Source organism: Zootoca vivipara, chromosome 2 (assembly GCF_965207765.1).
Source record: "Zootoca vivipara chromosome 2, rZooViv2.hap1.1, whole genome shotgun sequence".
In the NCBI taxonomy this organism is placed as follows: Eukaryota; Metazoa; Chordata; class Lepidosauria; order Squamata; family Lacertidae; genus Zootoca; species Zootoca vivipara.
In genome coordinates, this window is record NC_142584.1 from 34,388,040 (window position 1) to 34,405,755 (window position 17,716).

At 42.4% G+C, this 17,716-nt stretch overlaps 1 protein-coding gene across 8 annotated transcripts in view; it reads right to left on the reverse strand.

Annotated features, from left to right (window-relative positions):
• Positions 1-17,716, reverse strand: part of TNRC6C (trinucleotide repeat containing adaptor 6C) — a 416,076-nt gene that overhangs the window by 374,354 nt on the left and 24,006 nt on the right. For all 8 annotated transcript variants that reach the window (XM_088661614.1, XM_088661603.1, XM_088661613.1 and 5 more), the window contains exon 2: positions 3,688-3,753. In XM_088661614.1, the coding sequence (XP_088517740.1) occupies positions 3,688-3,753 (66 nt within the window). The remainder of the gene's footprint in view (positions 1-3,687; positions 3,754-17,716) is intronic.

The following is a 17,716-nucleotide window of genomic DNA, read 5'->3' on the forward strand; positions in this document are numbered from 1 at the left end:
GGGCTCAGGTAAGCCCTGCCCTGCATAACTGATCACATGATGCAGTGCACACGCACCATTTGAATGGGAATGCCCATCAACTTTGGGGGGCCCAGCCCCCTCAAATATTTTATTGTGGGTGCCAAAGCCCCCACGGCCCCTAGGAGTTGGCTCCTATGATGGGCAATGCCATATACTGTATTTTATGGCATAGAAGTGAAACTAGGAAAGTGTTATTCTTTAGTCTTTTTTAAAAAGAAAATTACCGGTAGACCTTTACTATCATTCTACTGCAGTCTCTGGCATTCATTAAACAATCTACTCCTGGCTTCAGTCTAGTTCAGAGATGCAACTCTGTCCAGATTTCATACTTTGCTATTTTCAGATCACAATATAATAATAAATATTCTTTCATGGGACTTGATGGCAGTTCCAGATGGCTGTAGGTGAGCAGCTTATTTATTTGTTTTGGGATTTTTCTGTCCTTTCCTTTTACAGTAAAGACAGCACTTCTACAGCAAAGGAAGTCTGAATAACAGTGTTAAAAGTTTTAAATAGCTGGTGGAAGACTGGTGGGGAGGGGGTCCAAAGAGCCCTCTCAAGGAATGGAGGACGAAGAGGCTCACTCTCAGCTGTCTTGAAAAATCTGCCAGATTTGGGACAGAGAAGAGCACCCCATCAGGTCTTAGGGCAGGATAGTAAAGGAGATGACTAACCTAGACCTAAGATATCTATGGCTTTAAGGGTAAATTCCTTCCCCTTGAATTGTGCCAGAAAGAAATTGGTGGCCACTGTTGTGAAATGGGAGTGATAAGTTCCCACATGCAAGTATCCACTAACTACCTTGCTGCTGCATTCAGGTACTGCAATGGAAACTTGGACTAAAGTATCTCCCATTAGTTCCTCCCACTCCCCCGAGAATGGTGTCATAGCATATTTATGTATCTGGCTAAACTGGAAAAACCAATCCACCCTTTCCCCAGCTTCTTCCATAATAACAATGAGATCCATGTCCATCACAACAATGGTTGTATGTAGCAGCTAGAATTACTAGTACAGTATCCATTTCTGTGGTTTCTTTTTCCTGCTGTATATGTGGGAGAGAGGGTGTACCATTTGGGAATATGCATGCATGTATGCAGAAATAGCCTCAGCCTTCCCAAACCACAGTACTGGTAAATATCCCAATAGGCAGGGTAGTGGTGACTATCCTAATAGGATGGGTAGACCAAGAGGAGCATCAAGCAGGGAGCTGGGGTTGAGGGGTAGGGGAACAAAAGCACAACCTTTCCGCCTTAGTTCTCACATCTCTTCTCAGTGTTTAAAAAGGATGTGCAGGGGGGCATTCTTAGGAGGATTCCTGAAGTTTGAAACAGACAGGCCTTCTTTAGAGACAAGCCAAATATCAAGTATGTTTTGACTGTTTTTCTTCCTGTCTTCACTAGCTCCCAATAGGGTAAGTGTAAGCTGGCATTAGCATAAATGCATTATGTTTCTCCCCCAATGACTATCTATATTTACATTTTGTTCTGAAGTATTTTTCAGGCCTTGAGCTGTTGGGGAAGGAGAATACAAATGCTTTAAAACTTCCGAGCCAGCTATCTGTTCTGGCTGTGGGGACTCTGGTGCATTGCTCCACTTCTCCGTGTGCATTTCCAAAGAGGGAGCCAGTCTGCAGAGGCATCCCGCAGCACCGACTTATCAACTCCTTCTGCTTTTTAGAGCTCACACAGACTCTATTCAGGCCAACTGAATAATCAGAAATTTGAGGACGAAAAAAACGGTCAGGGGAATTTGCCCCACCAGTTACAGACAATTGTCTCTTGTATCAGATAACAATTCTACAATACCAACCTTCCTTTTAAAAACAGCAAATCTATCATGACATAAATGGAGTAAAATCCAATTCATCAGATGGAACTTTTGAACCCCATCACCTTCCTACACCCTCTATGGCATGGAACCTGGACATATGCAAGGAAACAAGCCCAAAGACAAAAAGGTCCAGATTTCCTGTATGTATTGTTCTTTTACATATATTTTTCTACCAAATTCAGGTTTGAATAGCTCCCAAATTCCACTGCTTTACACAAGCTTTGCACAAGCTGCATGCTAATGTAGAATAGAATTGATGGAATGGATACACCAAGAAAAAGCATGCATAGTCATTAAGTCAGATGCAACTAAAGCAGCCAGCCCTTATCAGCATGGTGGGATACTATCAAGAACATTGCTAGATTTTCTCAGGGATCCACAAAGGAACTCTTTTATGCAAACACCTCCAGCGGTAGCTTTTAAGCATCTGACAGTCAGAGTGGTAAAAAATTATACATTCAGCTGGGTTTCCAGGGGAGAGTTATTGTGCAGTACATCGGAAGGGGGGGAGAGCATCTTGATGATAATAATAATAATTTTTAAAAAGAATAATTTACTATTGTCACAGGGAGGGGGGGAAAGACTGTTAGACTTTGAGGCAAGATCAATTGGGCATTTAAGGAGGATTGGAAATGGTTTTCTATCTGGCACCCGATAATATACTGACAGCAAAATGCTCCAGTTTCATGTGAAAGTGGCTTACAGAAAAAGGGAGATCCTATACATAAAGCCATCTAAAACAGTAAAGGTGGGATTTGGGGTTTTGACATCTGAGATAAGAAGCATACTTTATTTTCTTTGGAACTGATGGTGTAGAACATGCTCCGGAGCTACAGCTCACTTAATCTCTGGCCATTGGGCCACTTTGCTAGCTGGGAAGATGGGAGATGGAGTCCAACAAGATTTGGAGGACCACATCCATGTTCAAGAGTAAAGAACATCCTAGAGTAAAGAACAAGCTTTTAAAATGAGTGGCCTCCAACTCATTTTATAGGTCCCAAGGTAAGCAACTAAACCAGAATACTGTAGTGTAGACTGTAATGTCAGACAGTCTGTTAAGCAGGCATAGGCAAACTCTGGCCCTCCAGATGTTTGGGACTACAATTCCCATCATTCCTGACCACTGGTCCTGTTAGCTAGGGATGATGAGAATTGTAGTCCTAAACATCTGGAGGGCCGGAGTTTGCCTATGCCTGCTGTTGAGTGATCCACTTCGAATCCATGCAAAATGTTACACTCACAAAATGTTACATTACAACAGCTTCTCTGCAGTGTTCTTCTTGGAAGCTTATGACTACCTGTTTATGCAACCATAGATTCCCGAGATCATTTAGTACCACTAAGGTCATTCAAGGTATGGTCTCTTACTTATAGCATACTTTATACTAAAACCATTGTGCAAGTGGAAAACACAATTCTGACATAAGAATAAAATAGGTAGTTCACATTCTATATAATCTTTAAATACAAAAGCAGCAAATCATTGTTAAGATACACTTCCCATTGTGGAATTTGGCTCCTACTATTTCTACATAGCACATACAGTACAACTACATAGCACATTCTTAAAAATGCACCACATCTATATACCCTTACTTCAGGAAAATTATGCCACCTTAATTAGTCTGCTACGAGTTAAGGAAATACCCACCCCAATAAAAAGATCACAAGCATATATTTTTTATCTCAGAGAAATCTTGACCATTCCTGTGGGGCTGCCTGTTACTTTACGCACCATGTAATGTATATATGAGAAAAGGGGGTTGGTTTTTTAAAATATCTACTGGAATGATGCAACAGTGAAAGCATATGAAGCAAATTTCAGAGACCGACCTTTCTGTTCGCATAGAGATCCTCGTTTTCTTTGGTTTTATGTTCACATGTAGCTGTTTCCATGTCCTAGGAAAAAGAAAGAGTGCCTTCATCACTTCAACTATTAAAAATTCAGGTAATTGAGCTGTGGTTGTGTGATATCCAAATAAGTGTTTGGATAAATCCAAAAATTTACCCAGCATAACAGATTGGCAAACTCTGATGTTAGAATATTTACAGTTGGCAAAAACAACAGCAAGGATAAGAGGACAAACGAGACAAAAAGCACAGGAGGAATGGAAGATGTTTAAAGAATATTTATTGAAAAATGGAATATCTGAAACCCTAATAGCAGACTTAGGCTGAACCTAGTATAAATAGTAAGAAATGAAACGATAAGCAGATACAGTATTCACAAATGTGCGATAAAATAAGAATAACATAAATTACAGAGAGAATAATTGGAAGAGCTGTTTTTAAGGCTATTTTTTGTTGTTCATATTTTTGTTGTTTTCTGTTTCCTTTTTGTGCTCGGCAATTTCTGTGTGAGTTCTTATACTTTGTGTATTTTCTTATATTTTGTGTATTTTTTGTAACTTCTGTGTGTATTTTTCTTTTTCGTTATCAAGTTTGTATTTTAAAACATTAAAATAATAAAGAATTTATATAAAGAAAGGACTATTATTATTATTACTAGATGACCCTTGGGTCCCTTCCAACTCTAAGATTCTATTATTCTATGATTTATAGCAGGATCCCCAAACTAAGGCCTGGGGGCCGGATGCGGCCCAATTGCCTTCTAAATCCGGCCCGCAGACAGTCCGGGAATAAGCATGTTTTTACATGAGTAGAATGTGTCCTTTTATTTAAAATGCATCTCTGGGTTATTTGTGGGGCCTGTCTGGTGTTTTTGCATGAGTAGAATGTGTCCTTTTATTTAAAATGCATCTCTGGGTTATTTGTGGGGCATAGGAATTCATTCATATTTTTTTTCAAAATATAGTCCGGCCCCACACAAGGTCTGAGGGACAGTGTACTGGCCCCCTGCTGAAAAAGTTTGCTGACCCCTTATAGATTACTGTCAGCTGTCATTAATTTTTAGGAAAGGCTGGACACAAATATTCAGGGGAAAAACAAACCCCAGTTTAGGCTGACAATGTGCATGACTGGTCACAATTCACTCAGTGAGACTCATGGCTGAGTGAGCAGGAAGTCAAACCTAGTTCTCCTTGGTCTTAGTCAACTAAACACCATATCAGGGCTGCTATCTTATTAGGGAGTAAAGTCCCCCGCTAAACACAATGTGACGTTTCTAAGTAAACACACATTTTTGAATAAATATACACTGTGGATCAGATTTTTCTATCTCTATATGTTATTTTCCACAGGGCTGACCCACATGAAGGACTTTCAAGCATCCAAACCAGTCCCTTGCAGGAAAATAGAAAGACAAATAATTGAAAATAGCCAATTCCCATCAGCCCCAGCCTGCATGGCCAAATGGCAGTTAGTAGTCCAACAACATCTGGTTCTCTATCTCTGCCTTACATGTTTGCTGTAAATATTCCTGATACATTAATGCTAAGAATTAATCTCATCCTTCAGTAATGCCTAAAAGTCATGAATGTCAATTGTAGTTTTCTACCATTCTTTAGGTGCTTTTAGTTTATTTATGGCTCTCATTCCATTGGATAACTCACGACTGCTAAGAATGTATATAAGAATATGTGGGAAATATAGCTATATGAGCTATTTCCTTGACCTTCAACCCAGTGGTACCCTGAGTATATCAGTGGTGGAAACTTGCTAATCGTATGCCATTTTGCTTTAACCCAGAGTTTAAAGCATGAACCCAGAGTTTAAAGCTGCTTAATTCCATTCAAGATGTGTGATATTTCTTTCTCTCATTGGATGGGTTAAACATGTGGTCCTCTCTGGTTGGTTGGCATTTATCTGTCCTAGGAGACAATGGAACAGTGCGCCTTTGGGAGTGAAGTCAAACCGTTAGAGAATTACAGTGCCTGCTGTGGCTGTAGAGACTGATATGGGAGATACATGTTTTGTTGCAGCTGGGGCAAATCAAAGTGTCTAGTTGTGCTGATGCAGATATACAATGGCGTTTCTTCTTTCTGCACTCCTCCCAGCGGTTATTCCTTCTCTGGTCATTGCTGTGGATACACCTGACCAGGTTTCCAGGCACTGTGGTTGCCTGCAAGGGATTATTACATGGTGGAGTTAAAGTTGCCAGCCTTCATGTCATCTCTATTCCACTGAAATCAATGGGATTTAAATGTGCTTTATTTTGACTGGGTTGTGCCATTTGTTTGGAGAGAAAATTACTCTAGTTAGCTGAAAACAAGAGGTATCAGCAGGCATTCCTCAATCTGATTTGATAACATTTTACATCCCCGCCCCCCCAAGCATGTGATCCTTGGGTTAATTTCAGAAAACAAGCCATATTATCTCAACAGGAGCTTGTTGGCCTCAACAATTCACTTTTATAATTATTCACAAAGCTACCATGATTCAATTATTACAAGTGGAAGTCAGCATTGCACACTACTTAATTATAAGTCACAAGCCGACAAAAGCGATAATGCAAATGTGCAATGATACAGAAGGAAGAAACTATCAATTTCACTAGCTTTTTGTTACCAATACCTTCAAGGTCCTGTAAATCAGGGGTTGCCGATGTGGTGCCCTCCAGATATTTTTGGGTATGATCTTACCCACCCCCTGGGTATTGGCCATGCTGGCTGGGGCAGATGGAGAGTTGTAGTCCACAACTGAAGATAATGAAAAGTTCTAGAGTATGAGACAAGTGATTTGATATTTAAAAAACCCAGATTTCTACTTGGACAGCTTTAAAGTAGCTCATAGGCTGAGTGCCCCTCCCAAAATAACTTTAGCCTCTTTGGATAAAACTGGCACCATTTACTTTCTTTTATTTCTACCCATCTCCCTAGAAGAATTTCTGATCAATTCTGAGGAATGGAACAATATTCTAGGTAAGAAAAGTTATTGTCCAAGGCAGAAATTCTGAAGACGAGGGGTCAGTTTCCTGGTAAGAGAGGATATGAACAGCATCTTGGGTGCCATAAGGGAAGACTTAGCAGCACCATGGACAGGGGAAAGGATGGCCTCTCTAGCTGATTTTAGACAAGCAACTGGTAGTATGAATCAATTGTTGCTCTTCCACTTTAAGCTACAAACGGACTTTAAAAAACATTCTACATTACTGGGATTGTTGCACTTTCCCTATATGTGCCTCCTGCTGCATTTCATTCATACCAGTAGAATCATAGAATCATAGAGTTGGAAGAGACCACAAGGGCCATCCAGTCCAACCCCCTGCCAAGCAGGAAACACCATCAAAGCATTCTTGACATATGCCTGTCAAGCCTCTGCTTAAAGACCTCCAAAGAAGGAGACTCCACCACACTCCTTGGTAGCAAATTCCACTGCCAAACAGCTCTTACCATCAGGACGTTCTTCCTAATGTTTAGGTGGAATCTTCTTTTTTGTAGTTTGAATCCATTGCAGTGATGCTACTGCTGCTGTGGGTGGGAAAGGTGCAATTTACCTGACTGCCCATGTGGGATGGTTTTTTTAAAAAAAAGGTAAAGGACCCCTGACAGTTAAGTCCAGTTGTGAACGACTCTGGGGTTGCGGGGCTCATCTCGCATTATTGGCCGAGGGAGCCGGCGTACAGCTTCCAGGTCATGTGGCCAGCATGACTAAGCCGCTTCTGGCGAAACCAGAGCAGCGCACGGAAACGCCATTTACCTTCCTGCCGGAGTGGTACCTATTTATCTACTTGCACTTTGACATGCTTTCGAACTGCTAGGTTGGCGGAAGCTGGGACCGAGCAATGGGAGCTCACCCCATCATGGGGATTCGAACCACCAACCTTCTGATCGGCAAGCCCTAGGCTCAGTGGTTTAGACCACAGCACCACCATTACTAAATACATTTATTTAGCACTAAGCACTTAATTAATCTAATGTGATCACCTGTTGATTTTTTTAAAAACAAACAAACAAACAAACCCTGAAGTATTTAGCATTTGTTTTGGATTGGAAATATAAATTGGGATATAAATTGTGAATTGGGGGAAAACCACATTGCTAAAATGGCAATTCAAATGAGTTTTTTGTTTTGTTTTTCAATAATACACTAGAATTCTGGTATTAGGTCAGGATAAACAAAATGAAAAGTTGTAGAGCATCTGCCTTGCCTGCAGAATGTCCCAGATTTAATCACCAGCATCTCCAGGTACTTCTACCTGAAATTATGGAGAGCTGCTGCCAGTCAGATACATGGACCAATGGTCTGACTCACTTTAAGCCAGCCTCCTATTTTCCCAAGAGCAGGCTTTCTTCTTTTCCATGCAATGCATAACCAGTTTATGGCATTAATTGCCATAAGATGCAGAGATGGCCACTAGCATAAGGGACAGACATGAGAGTCAAAATTAGGATACTCATGCTCAGAGGCAAATTCTAGATGCTGCCTGAGGACAAACACCACCAGAGTCCGCCCATTCCTGAGACTGATAGTGAAGATACCCCTTCTCACAGCACTTCCACATAAACAGTTTCATAAGTTATATACACTCTGAATCAGAGTGCCAGTCCCAATCTCCTCTCCAGTTTGTTGCAGTCAAGACAGACTAGCAGGATCAGTCAGCGTGGAAGAAAGAGCTAGTTGATGTGATACCCAAAAGGAGATGGTTGCTTTAGACCAGGAGTGGCTAACTTGTGGCCATCCAGATTTTGCTGAACCACAGCATCCATCATCACTGTCCTTTGGCCATGTGGCCAGGTCTGATGGGAGTTGTAGTTCAGTAACATCTTGGGGGCATAGGTTAGGCCTTCCTGCTCTAGACCCCACATCTGGAAGCACCCTCCTACTTGCCAGCTATTCTTGCTTTTAAGAGGGGAATTTTCTGTCATGAATTCTGGGTGCTTTTTTTTTTTTTTGCCCGGTCTTTTCTTTCTTTGCATCTTATTCCTTCTCAGCAGCTGAACGCCCTAACCCAGATGTTTCCAGAGGGGATGTCTGAATAAATGAAGCCCCAGTTGGTTCTATCAGCTCACTTTTCCTTGATAAACCAGAGACTCTGGGGAAACCCAAGGTCATCTTTAAATTAGCTTTTTAAACTCTAGATGGAGGGGGTGGGGAATCAGCTCAAGAAATCAGGCTAATATTGCTTTATGAGGCACACTGAGTCTTTCTGGGAGCTCAGCTTGCAGGAGGATATTGTCGCATCTATTGTGGGTCTTAAGAATGGTGGCTTGTTTTAAAATTTAGCAAGAAGTTGAGATAATAAAAGAAAAAAGAAAGAAGGTATGGAAAGATGGTACAATTTTTGGATAGTGTTTGTGTGTATTAGTGAAAACAGCCACAATTCATACCAAATCAGCATGCATCAACTTCCTTCCCTAAGTCATTTTTGGAGCCGGGGGGGGGGGGGGGCTGGATCTGATCTAGCTAAAATTTAAACATAGCAGAATAAAATAAATGCAGCCTTTTCAAATATTATCTCACAGTTCACTGTGTACCCTCCACCCTTTCTCCTCATGGCAAGACCAACCACTGCATAAAAATGCTTTTCATCATTTGCAAAAATTTGATGCCCAAAATAGCCCCCTGGTTGCCTTAGCAACTAGCATTTATTTCCCCTCCTCCCCTTCCATTTCTCTCCCCCCCCCTTTTACCCTTTGCATATTGCTGCATATTTCTATCATCTCTTTCCAGGCACAGTTCATAAACACGGCTGCATAATAAAGAATGTTATCACCAATGACTTACAGCCCAGCTGCTGCAAATAAGATATGAAGTGGCAGGGAAATACAATTTCATGCAGCTAGGACAACAGATTGATAGGGTGCCCTTCAAATTTGATGCCACTTCTTTAAGTCTGTCCAAATTAAAAAAAAAAGTTGGTTTGCTCTCCTCCTCCCCCTTTCCTTGGTAGCAATAGACAATAAAGGCGAGAGATAATTCATAGGGATTCTCATTACGTCTGGAGCAACCTTGCCCTGAGATATTGACAATTCAAAGAGATGTACGTTTCTTCTCCCCTCTGCCCTGGTTCTCTGGCTCTCCTTCCATACTGAAACACTTATCCATCTAGTCTGTGCACCGTTTTAATTTAAATATTGTCCCTTTCAAATTGTTGTTCAGATTCAGGTTTCTTGGGGGAGGTTTGCCATAGACGAGATAAAATAAAATCCTTAACTCCCACCGTCACCACCTTCAAAGTTTGATTTGATTCAAGAGATATGAAAGCTACAGATTTAATGGGAAGAGATCTCAGGGACATTGTCTCTGTCAAAGAGAAGAGAGAGGAGATTGCTTCTCAAGGATGCCTCTTGGCAATTGCTTGCTGATGGGCTGCCCTCAGCATGAAGGTTTGGACATTGATCTGAACAGACAAGAGTTATCATCCTGGTCCTTTATGGCACAATCATAGGGCCATTAAATGCCATTGAAACACAGAGTTGCCATTCCAACAAAGAAGACTTGCTACACACTGGAACATTCCTGAGAAAGCATCCATAAATTAGTATTTCTTGAAAGAAACTCATCTTGACTTTGTATTAATTGTTTGTTTGTGCAGATAAAGGGCAGTAGTAGCCAATTTGGCAGACTGTAAAATACTACAACTTCCATAAGCCCCTACCCACCAACAGTCAGGAATAATAGGAACTGTAGTACAACAACATCTGACAGGAACCACATTGGCTATCCCTGATGCAAGGTATGGTCATGGAGCAGGCTGGATATGGAGAATAAAATGGGAGAGGGGAAACCCACTTTGGGAAAGAGAAGATTTTCAAGCCTGGGTGCTAAATTTAACCCAATGACCTACATAGACTTCATTCTGAAACTACATAGCTGTCTAGGAAGGAGGTGAGGCTTGCAATCAGGGTGTTCTCTGGGACAAGCTTCACAACATGCAACATCTGAAAGTGTATCAGGTACATATATAATTATAATTTTCTCATATTTGGATCCCACCTTGCTTCTATCATGAAACTCAAGGTGATATACTTGAGGTTCCCAAGCAGTCTCCCATCTAGACTTTAACCAGATCCACACCTGCTTGGCTTCAGCAAGGTCTCAGGTGCCTTCAAACTATACTAAAAAATAAATAACTTTACAAAAGGAAGTGACAGTTTTTTCATAAATCATGTTGCCTGTACGGTAATTAGAATTGGCCTGACTAAACAACTATCATCCTTTGTGTTCAAATTATCTGTATTTTGACTTCCGGTCTGCCGCCATCAGCCGCCGGCGGGGTTCGTTTCGGTCTCCGAGACACCCGCCGCTACCGGGGAGGGGGAGAGTCGTGCGGGCGCCGCGACCTCCCGGAGAATCCCCAGATTGAGCGTTCTGGGGGCTGATACCCAGCAGTGCTCCAAAAAAAGCCATGGAAACCGCCCGGAGAGCCCCTGTCGGAGCCTCCGAGAGCAGGCTGTACATGGCGGAGCCTTGGGTCCATTGCTACCCCGGTAGCGGGAAGCTCTGAGCCGGAGACAGAGGAGCGGCAGATACCTTCAAATTAAGATCTGGACTGTGAGTAAGATAATTCAATTTGGTTTTTAAAAGAAGAATTTGGACTTGGGAGGGGAATAAAAAACGGAGGTCATTCCCCCCCCCTACCCGGAAGGCTGTGCCACAACTAACTTGCCTGCAGCCGATTGAAGAGAAGGGGCGCGGATCCCCCTGAAAATTGAACTTGTATCCCCCCTTAGAAGGCAGAACTAAGGGGGGGGGAATATATACATTTTAGACTGTGTTGGTTAATTTGATATTGTGATCAAGAACCCCCCTCCCGGAAACCGGGGGCAGGAGCCTAAAGCCGCGACCAGTTGATAATATAAGGATTTATAAAGAGTAATTGTTGCGATTCTGTGATCTCTCTTTTTTGGATTACATTTTGGACTACATTTAAGTTGATTGTTTGAATTATAAATGACAAATATGGTTGGAAACAAACAAAGGAATTAGTTTGGACACTACAGCACCATCTCTGGCGGACCAGGTTATAATTCCCACGGGAACATAGAAGGACAAAGAAGGCTGCCAGCCAAAACAACCCGCTTGCAAATGGAGGAGGTTGAGCTGCAACATATTTTAGACTTTATTAGAGAAATGACAGAGGAAGTACGTTATGGCAAAGTTAACATCCAGACTTTAAAAGAAGACCAACAACAGATATCCCCAACGGAAATTTTAGAAATGGAAGAAGAAGAAGAAATCATTGAACAACGGACTGAAAATAAGGAGCAATGGACTGAGAAATCAATGCAACCTGTGAGAGAGGAAGCATTGACCACCTACGTGATTTTGGATGCTAAGGACCAAGATGGACTCTGGGACCTGGTCTGCCCAGTGAGAGAGGGCGACCAGATCCCAGATAGAAACAAAGGAACTGAGGAGGGAGGAAAGAGTCTGGCCATTGCCCCCCCAGTGAGAGTGAGGGGACGCAGACCAGACAGAGGATTGGAAATAGGGGATACTGGAAATAAAGATGAGGGTGGGAGGCTGGTGGAAGAATTAAAACAACAGAAGGGGAAGAAGGAGGAATGGGGTGGTTTAGAATGGCTAAGAGTGGGTGTGGGGTAAAGAAGGAATATAAAGTAGATGAATGGATGGATCAAAAGGCTTGAAATTGGACAGTATGAAGACGCTGGCCGGGGAAAAGGGGAAACTGCTACCTGGGGAGGGAGGGGGTGGGATTTGAGGTTTAGCTATAAGATTGGATAGAATTTGAATCAGGAAATAGTTTATCTTTTTAGGGGGAAATTATAGGCTAAAGGAAATTATTAGAAATAGTTAAAAGTAATGTAGTTTAAAATTTAATAGAAATTGTTGTGTGGGGTAAAAAAAAAGAAGTTGTGAAATTTGATACGGAATATACCCGGGAGGGGAGGGACGGGGAAGTCGGGGACAAGATATTGTTAGAGATATTACTTTTCTTTTTTCTCTTTTTTTCTTTTCGTGCTTTTTCTTTTGTTTTTCTTAATATTTCTTTTCTATTCTTTAAGCTTTTGTATTTTTGTGTGGTATTTTTTTTTTATTGTAAAAATTCCAATAAATATAATTATAAAAAAACAAAAAAAAACAAATTATCTGTATTTTGAGTACACTCACTCATGATCGTGTTCATCAGTGGTCTCAAACAAACTACAGATCTTTCTATTTTCCTCCCTATTTACAATCTGATGTGACATGCAAGTTTCAATGACCACTGGCCACTGGGTACGGTAACTCTGGAAAGTTCAAAAGATGTGTATTTCGGGGTTTCCGGCTACGTCACAAGTCGTTCCTTGCTGCCCTCTGTGGGCAGCGTGGAGGTTCAGGCAAGGGAAAGCCAGGATTTATGAGGCAAAAATCTTGGCAAGGTTCTCCAGTGGAGTCTGGGGAGCTCACCGCATCCCGCTGTGCCACTTAAGCCTGTGTCTGCCAACTTGAAAGGCAGAATGGGTGCAACCCTGGGTGTGTGTCCCTGCCATGGAGGAGCCTCTGTCTCCGGCATGACTTTTGCTTGGTTCCTCCTTAATCTGGAATATTGGTGTTAATCAAGAGGAAATGTTTCTGATTGTAGGTATGTTTCAACAATCATTAACAGTTCCTACTGATATTCATGCTCATTATTTGAACATGGGGACACACTTCAATTGATAATGAAAGCGTTTAGTGTTTTCCCCTGATAATGACATGATAGATAGATGATAGATAGATAGATGATAGATAGATAGGAGTTCCAATCTTGCAGAAAACAGCCCCTGGATAATCAAGGGGCTCTGACTTCACTTCTCTTGCTTCCTTAACAGGTGGCAGTCTACTACTGCCAGGTACCTCAAGAGATGGTTTTCAGATGCATTAACTACTCAATGTAAGCATGTGAGGGATGCCATGGGGCCACATGGACTAGCTCCACCTTCTGGCAGCAATGTACCCAGTTACCATGTGCCCACCACCCAAGCATTCCAGCAGGGCCAGCCCACCCATGAAGTAAGGTGAGGCAATTGCCTCATACGGCAGAAGGCACAGGGGCAGCAGATCCTGGTATATTTCTTTATTCCCCACCTTGTTCCTGGTGTACCTTTTCTTCCCTGGTGGGAGGGGGGGCACAATTCTGTGCTTTGCCTCAGGTACCAAAATGTACTGTACTAGGCTGGCCCTATGTTCAGGCAGTGCAAGAAGGGACCCTGCAAGAACACCAAAGGGATATCATGATTAGGTCAGGGTTCCCCCTCACATGTATACATTACTAGAGTCCCTTCCCGTGCCAGGTGAATGCATGGACCACCACCAGGGAGTCCACCACCAGGCAGAACAGCAGGGAGGGAAGGCTGGCCCATGCAGCTCTGTAACCTCATTTACATGTTATTTCATGACCTGAGGATTTCCTGCCTATGTAAACAGAGTCCCCCTAACACTTAATGACTTTGTAGAGTTTTGATATAAAACATCAACGATGCATTAAATAAAATAAAATCCATTTATGCTGTCCACGCATCTTCAGCTCTCTCCTTTTCTCCCTTTCTTACAGCAATAAAAAATAAATTTGATGCTGTTGACTCAAGATAATAACCTCAAATTAAGAACTTAAAAACAACAACACACAATCCCAATTATCCTTTATTTTGTAAGCAATTCTTTTGTCAGATGTAGAGAAATGGGGAAAAATCCAGATTCAAAGCTAAAGCTCCCCTGGAATGTTTCTTTGAAGACAGCTCTGTCTCTGCATAATAGCAGATAATAGTTGTATGCAGAACAATGCTGTTATGCGAAAAGTGGAAACAGGTGAGCTTTGTCAGTTTTGCTTCTGTGCCAAAAGGGGCATCTTAGCCATGTAAAAGTATGGAGGGGGAGGGGAGGACATGCTGCGTGGAAATGGAGGGATCAGCTCTCTGTGTGCCAATACCCCTTGGTAATATTGAATACGGTACCTTTTGACTTCTGAGGCTTTGACATGAGTTGGGTGTGGCAGCTCAGTTTAATTCTCAGAAAATAAGATCTACAGGGCCATATAAAATTCACCAGCATCAGAAGGGTAACAGTGGTTCCAGAAAGAAGGGAAGGCTCTTGCTATCTGCAGTGATCCTCCAGTCTTGGTACAAATGATGTGGGCAGGGGGGTGGGTTTGCTTTATTACCCAAGCATAGACTTGTAGTCTGAGATAAGTTAGGGCAGCGTTTTTCAACCGCTGTTCCGCGGCACACTAGTGTGCCGCGAGACGCTGGCTGGTGTGCCGCGACGTGCGGCGACGAGAAGGGCGATTTGCATTGTCACGTGCCTGGCGGCCGCCAATACTCAATGCTAACCCACCGGAAAGGAAGCCGGTCGGGACACGACGCGGAGCGAGCACAGCTCTCAACAGCCACCACCACGGGAGGGTGGTTTTAGACAAACTTAAAGAAGCTGGCTGGATGAGCTCAACCTGAAACTTGCTGAGCAAAGGATTGTGCTGGCAGAGAAATCAGCGGCTTGTGAAGCCTTATTACAGGAGATTGCAACCAACACATCAATTGGCAAGTGTTTCTTACAGTCATAATTATATAGTCAATATGGGCGGCACAGAGTTAATTTTTTTAACTTTTTTGATGGTGGTGTGCCTCATGTTTTTTTTCATGGAACAAGTGTGCCTTGGCCCAAAAAAGGTTGAGAAACACTGAGTTAGGGGGGGGGGCTCTTCTATATGTCAGATTTCAAAATGGCATAAGTGATAGAGGAGCTGCTGAGGGGCTTAATGATGGAACTGCCCATTAGCACAGCCAACCTCCCCACACCAAAAAAACTCAACTGTTTTGATTACTGGAGAGACAAATCACCATTTACCTGGCAGAAGGACAATATTTGAAAAGGGCTGGAATGCACAGTCCTATGAAAGTTACAGGTAGGTAGCCGTGTTGGATTCTTATCTCATTATACATGATAAAGCTTTCTTTAGCCATCTCACCCCTTGCTTTTTCCTGCAAGACCAATTGCAGTCATTAACAGTCGTCAACAGGTTTACCACTCCTATCAGCCAATCACCCATTCCCACCACCCTTCTGAGTAATACCCCTCCCCACCCTTTGACTATACATAAGGGTCTGGTGACTTCTGTTTCAGTGTATCTGAAGAAGTGTGTATGCACACGAAAGCTCATACCTATGACAAACTTAGTTGGCCTCTAAGGTGCTACTGGAAGGAATTTTTATTTTATTTTTAGTCCTATGAAAGCTTTCTCAGAAGTCACACCAAGGTCAATGAGCACGAATCCAGAATTCCGCTTACCATATTTGTCATAGCAAGTGTTCCATCCCTCTCTGCTGAGCATGGAGAGGGAACCCCTAGCCTTCCTGCCCAGCTCCAATATACAGTTGCTCTGTGGGCTTCTGAAGTTCAGATCAGCTGTGGAAACAACCCTCAACCCCCTCTCCAACTTCAAACTAGAACCTTGTAGGGAGACATGGGCATTGTCTCTAGCCCACGGAGGCAAAATAATACAAGGCCAGATGTCAGGGACAAGGGGAAGGGTGAGGTCCCGGTGACAACAAGTTTTGGCTTTCCCCCCAAAGCCAGTCAAAATTTGTGGAGCCCTGTCCACAGGCTACCTCACTAAGGATTGCAACCAGAGATGGATAAGTGAAAGCATACCTCAATTCAACCGTCTAGGCATTGCAGGATAATTTTCTCTGAAGAGAATACCCAGACTCTCCAATCTAGCCAAAGTCATTATTGGAGCAAGCTGCTGCCCTGTGTGGAGGCCAAGTTCAAGAGCACGGCACCTTCATTTCCTTGAATAGCAAAACTCATCTATCTTTTTTCCCCTTGAGTAAACAAACAAGCCACCCACCACCACCACCCTCCTGTCCTATAAATGCCCCATAATATACAGTATCCAAAATGTACATTTAATTCCATCTTTGCTAAAAACCTTAAACCCTACTGACACCATAAAACATCAGTGGACTGCCGGCTATGATTGTCTCTCATAATTGAGGAGAACATTAAGGCAAGAGGAACTGTGCTGAAAAATGACATCTTATCTATTTCCTCCCCACCCTTGCTCTCTATATGCCACATTTTTGTCATTGCAGGTCATACACCTGCTCCCTACTTCATAATACACAGAAGTGATAAATGTTTGGATGAACAGATTACTGGAGGCCGTGTCAATCTGGAAACAGGAAAACTCACTCAATTGCCAGCTTTTTTTGTCCTGTAGAAAAATAAAATGCCAATACCATGAACTTGTCTTTCTCCTCTCTTGTGTTGCGGATGATGATTGATTGTCAAGAAAGAGACCATATTAGAGCTGGAGGGAGTTTCAAGATGGGGCGACCATGCACAGGTTTCAAAGAAGGGAGGATAATTTACATGCAATGAAGTACCGTAAACCATACTTGACCATGACCTCATCGTGACTTCCGCATATACTAGATATGTTTTCTTAGAAAAGTGTTGCATCCATGATGCAGTACATACTACGAAGATTTGCCAGACATAAGGCCCCAGGTCCCATATCAAGTTCCTCAGTGCAGCCCATGGTACCTCTATATCACAATCCCCACGGATTACTAAGGGTCATATTCAACTAACTTTTACCCAGAGTAGACCCCCAGAAAGTAAATAATTGTGGCTAAGTTAGAGCCATTAATTTCAGTAGCTGTACTCTGAGTAACAATTAATTGAATATCACCCCATATCACCTAGAATCATAGAATTGTAGAGTTGGAAGGGATCCTGAGGGTCATCTAGTACAACCCCCGCTATGCTGGGACCTCAATGCGCTTATTAGGCAAAGACCCTTCCGTATCCCTTTATTCCATCATTGGCTGACATAACAAGGTCTTACAAATGCATGTTTGAATACATAACATATTTTGGTTATATTCCTTCAGAATTTTTAAGAGTAGATAACTAGCCAAAGCTGCAGGATCCATTTCTAATCCCCTTCAAGTTTTAGACTCTGATTAAGGATGTTAGACAGCATCTTAAAAAGCAGAGACATCACCTTGCCGACAAAGGTCCGTATAGTTAA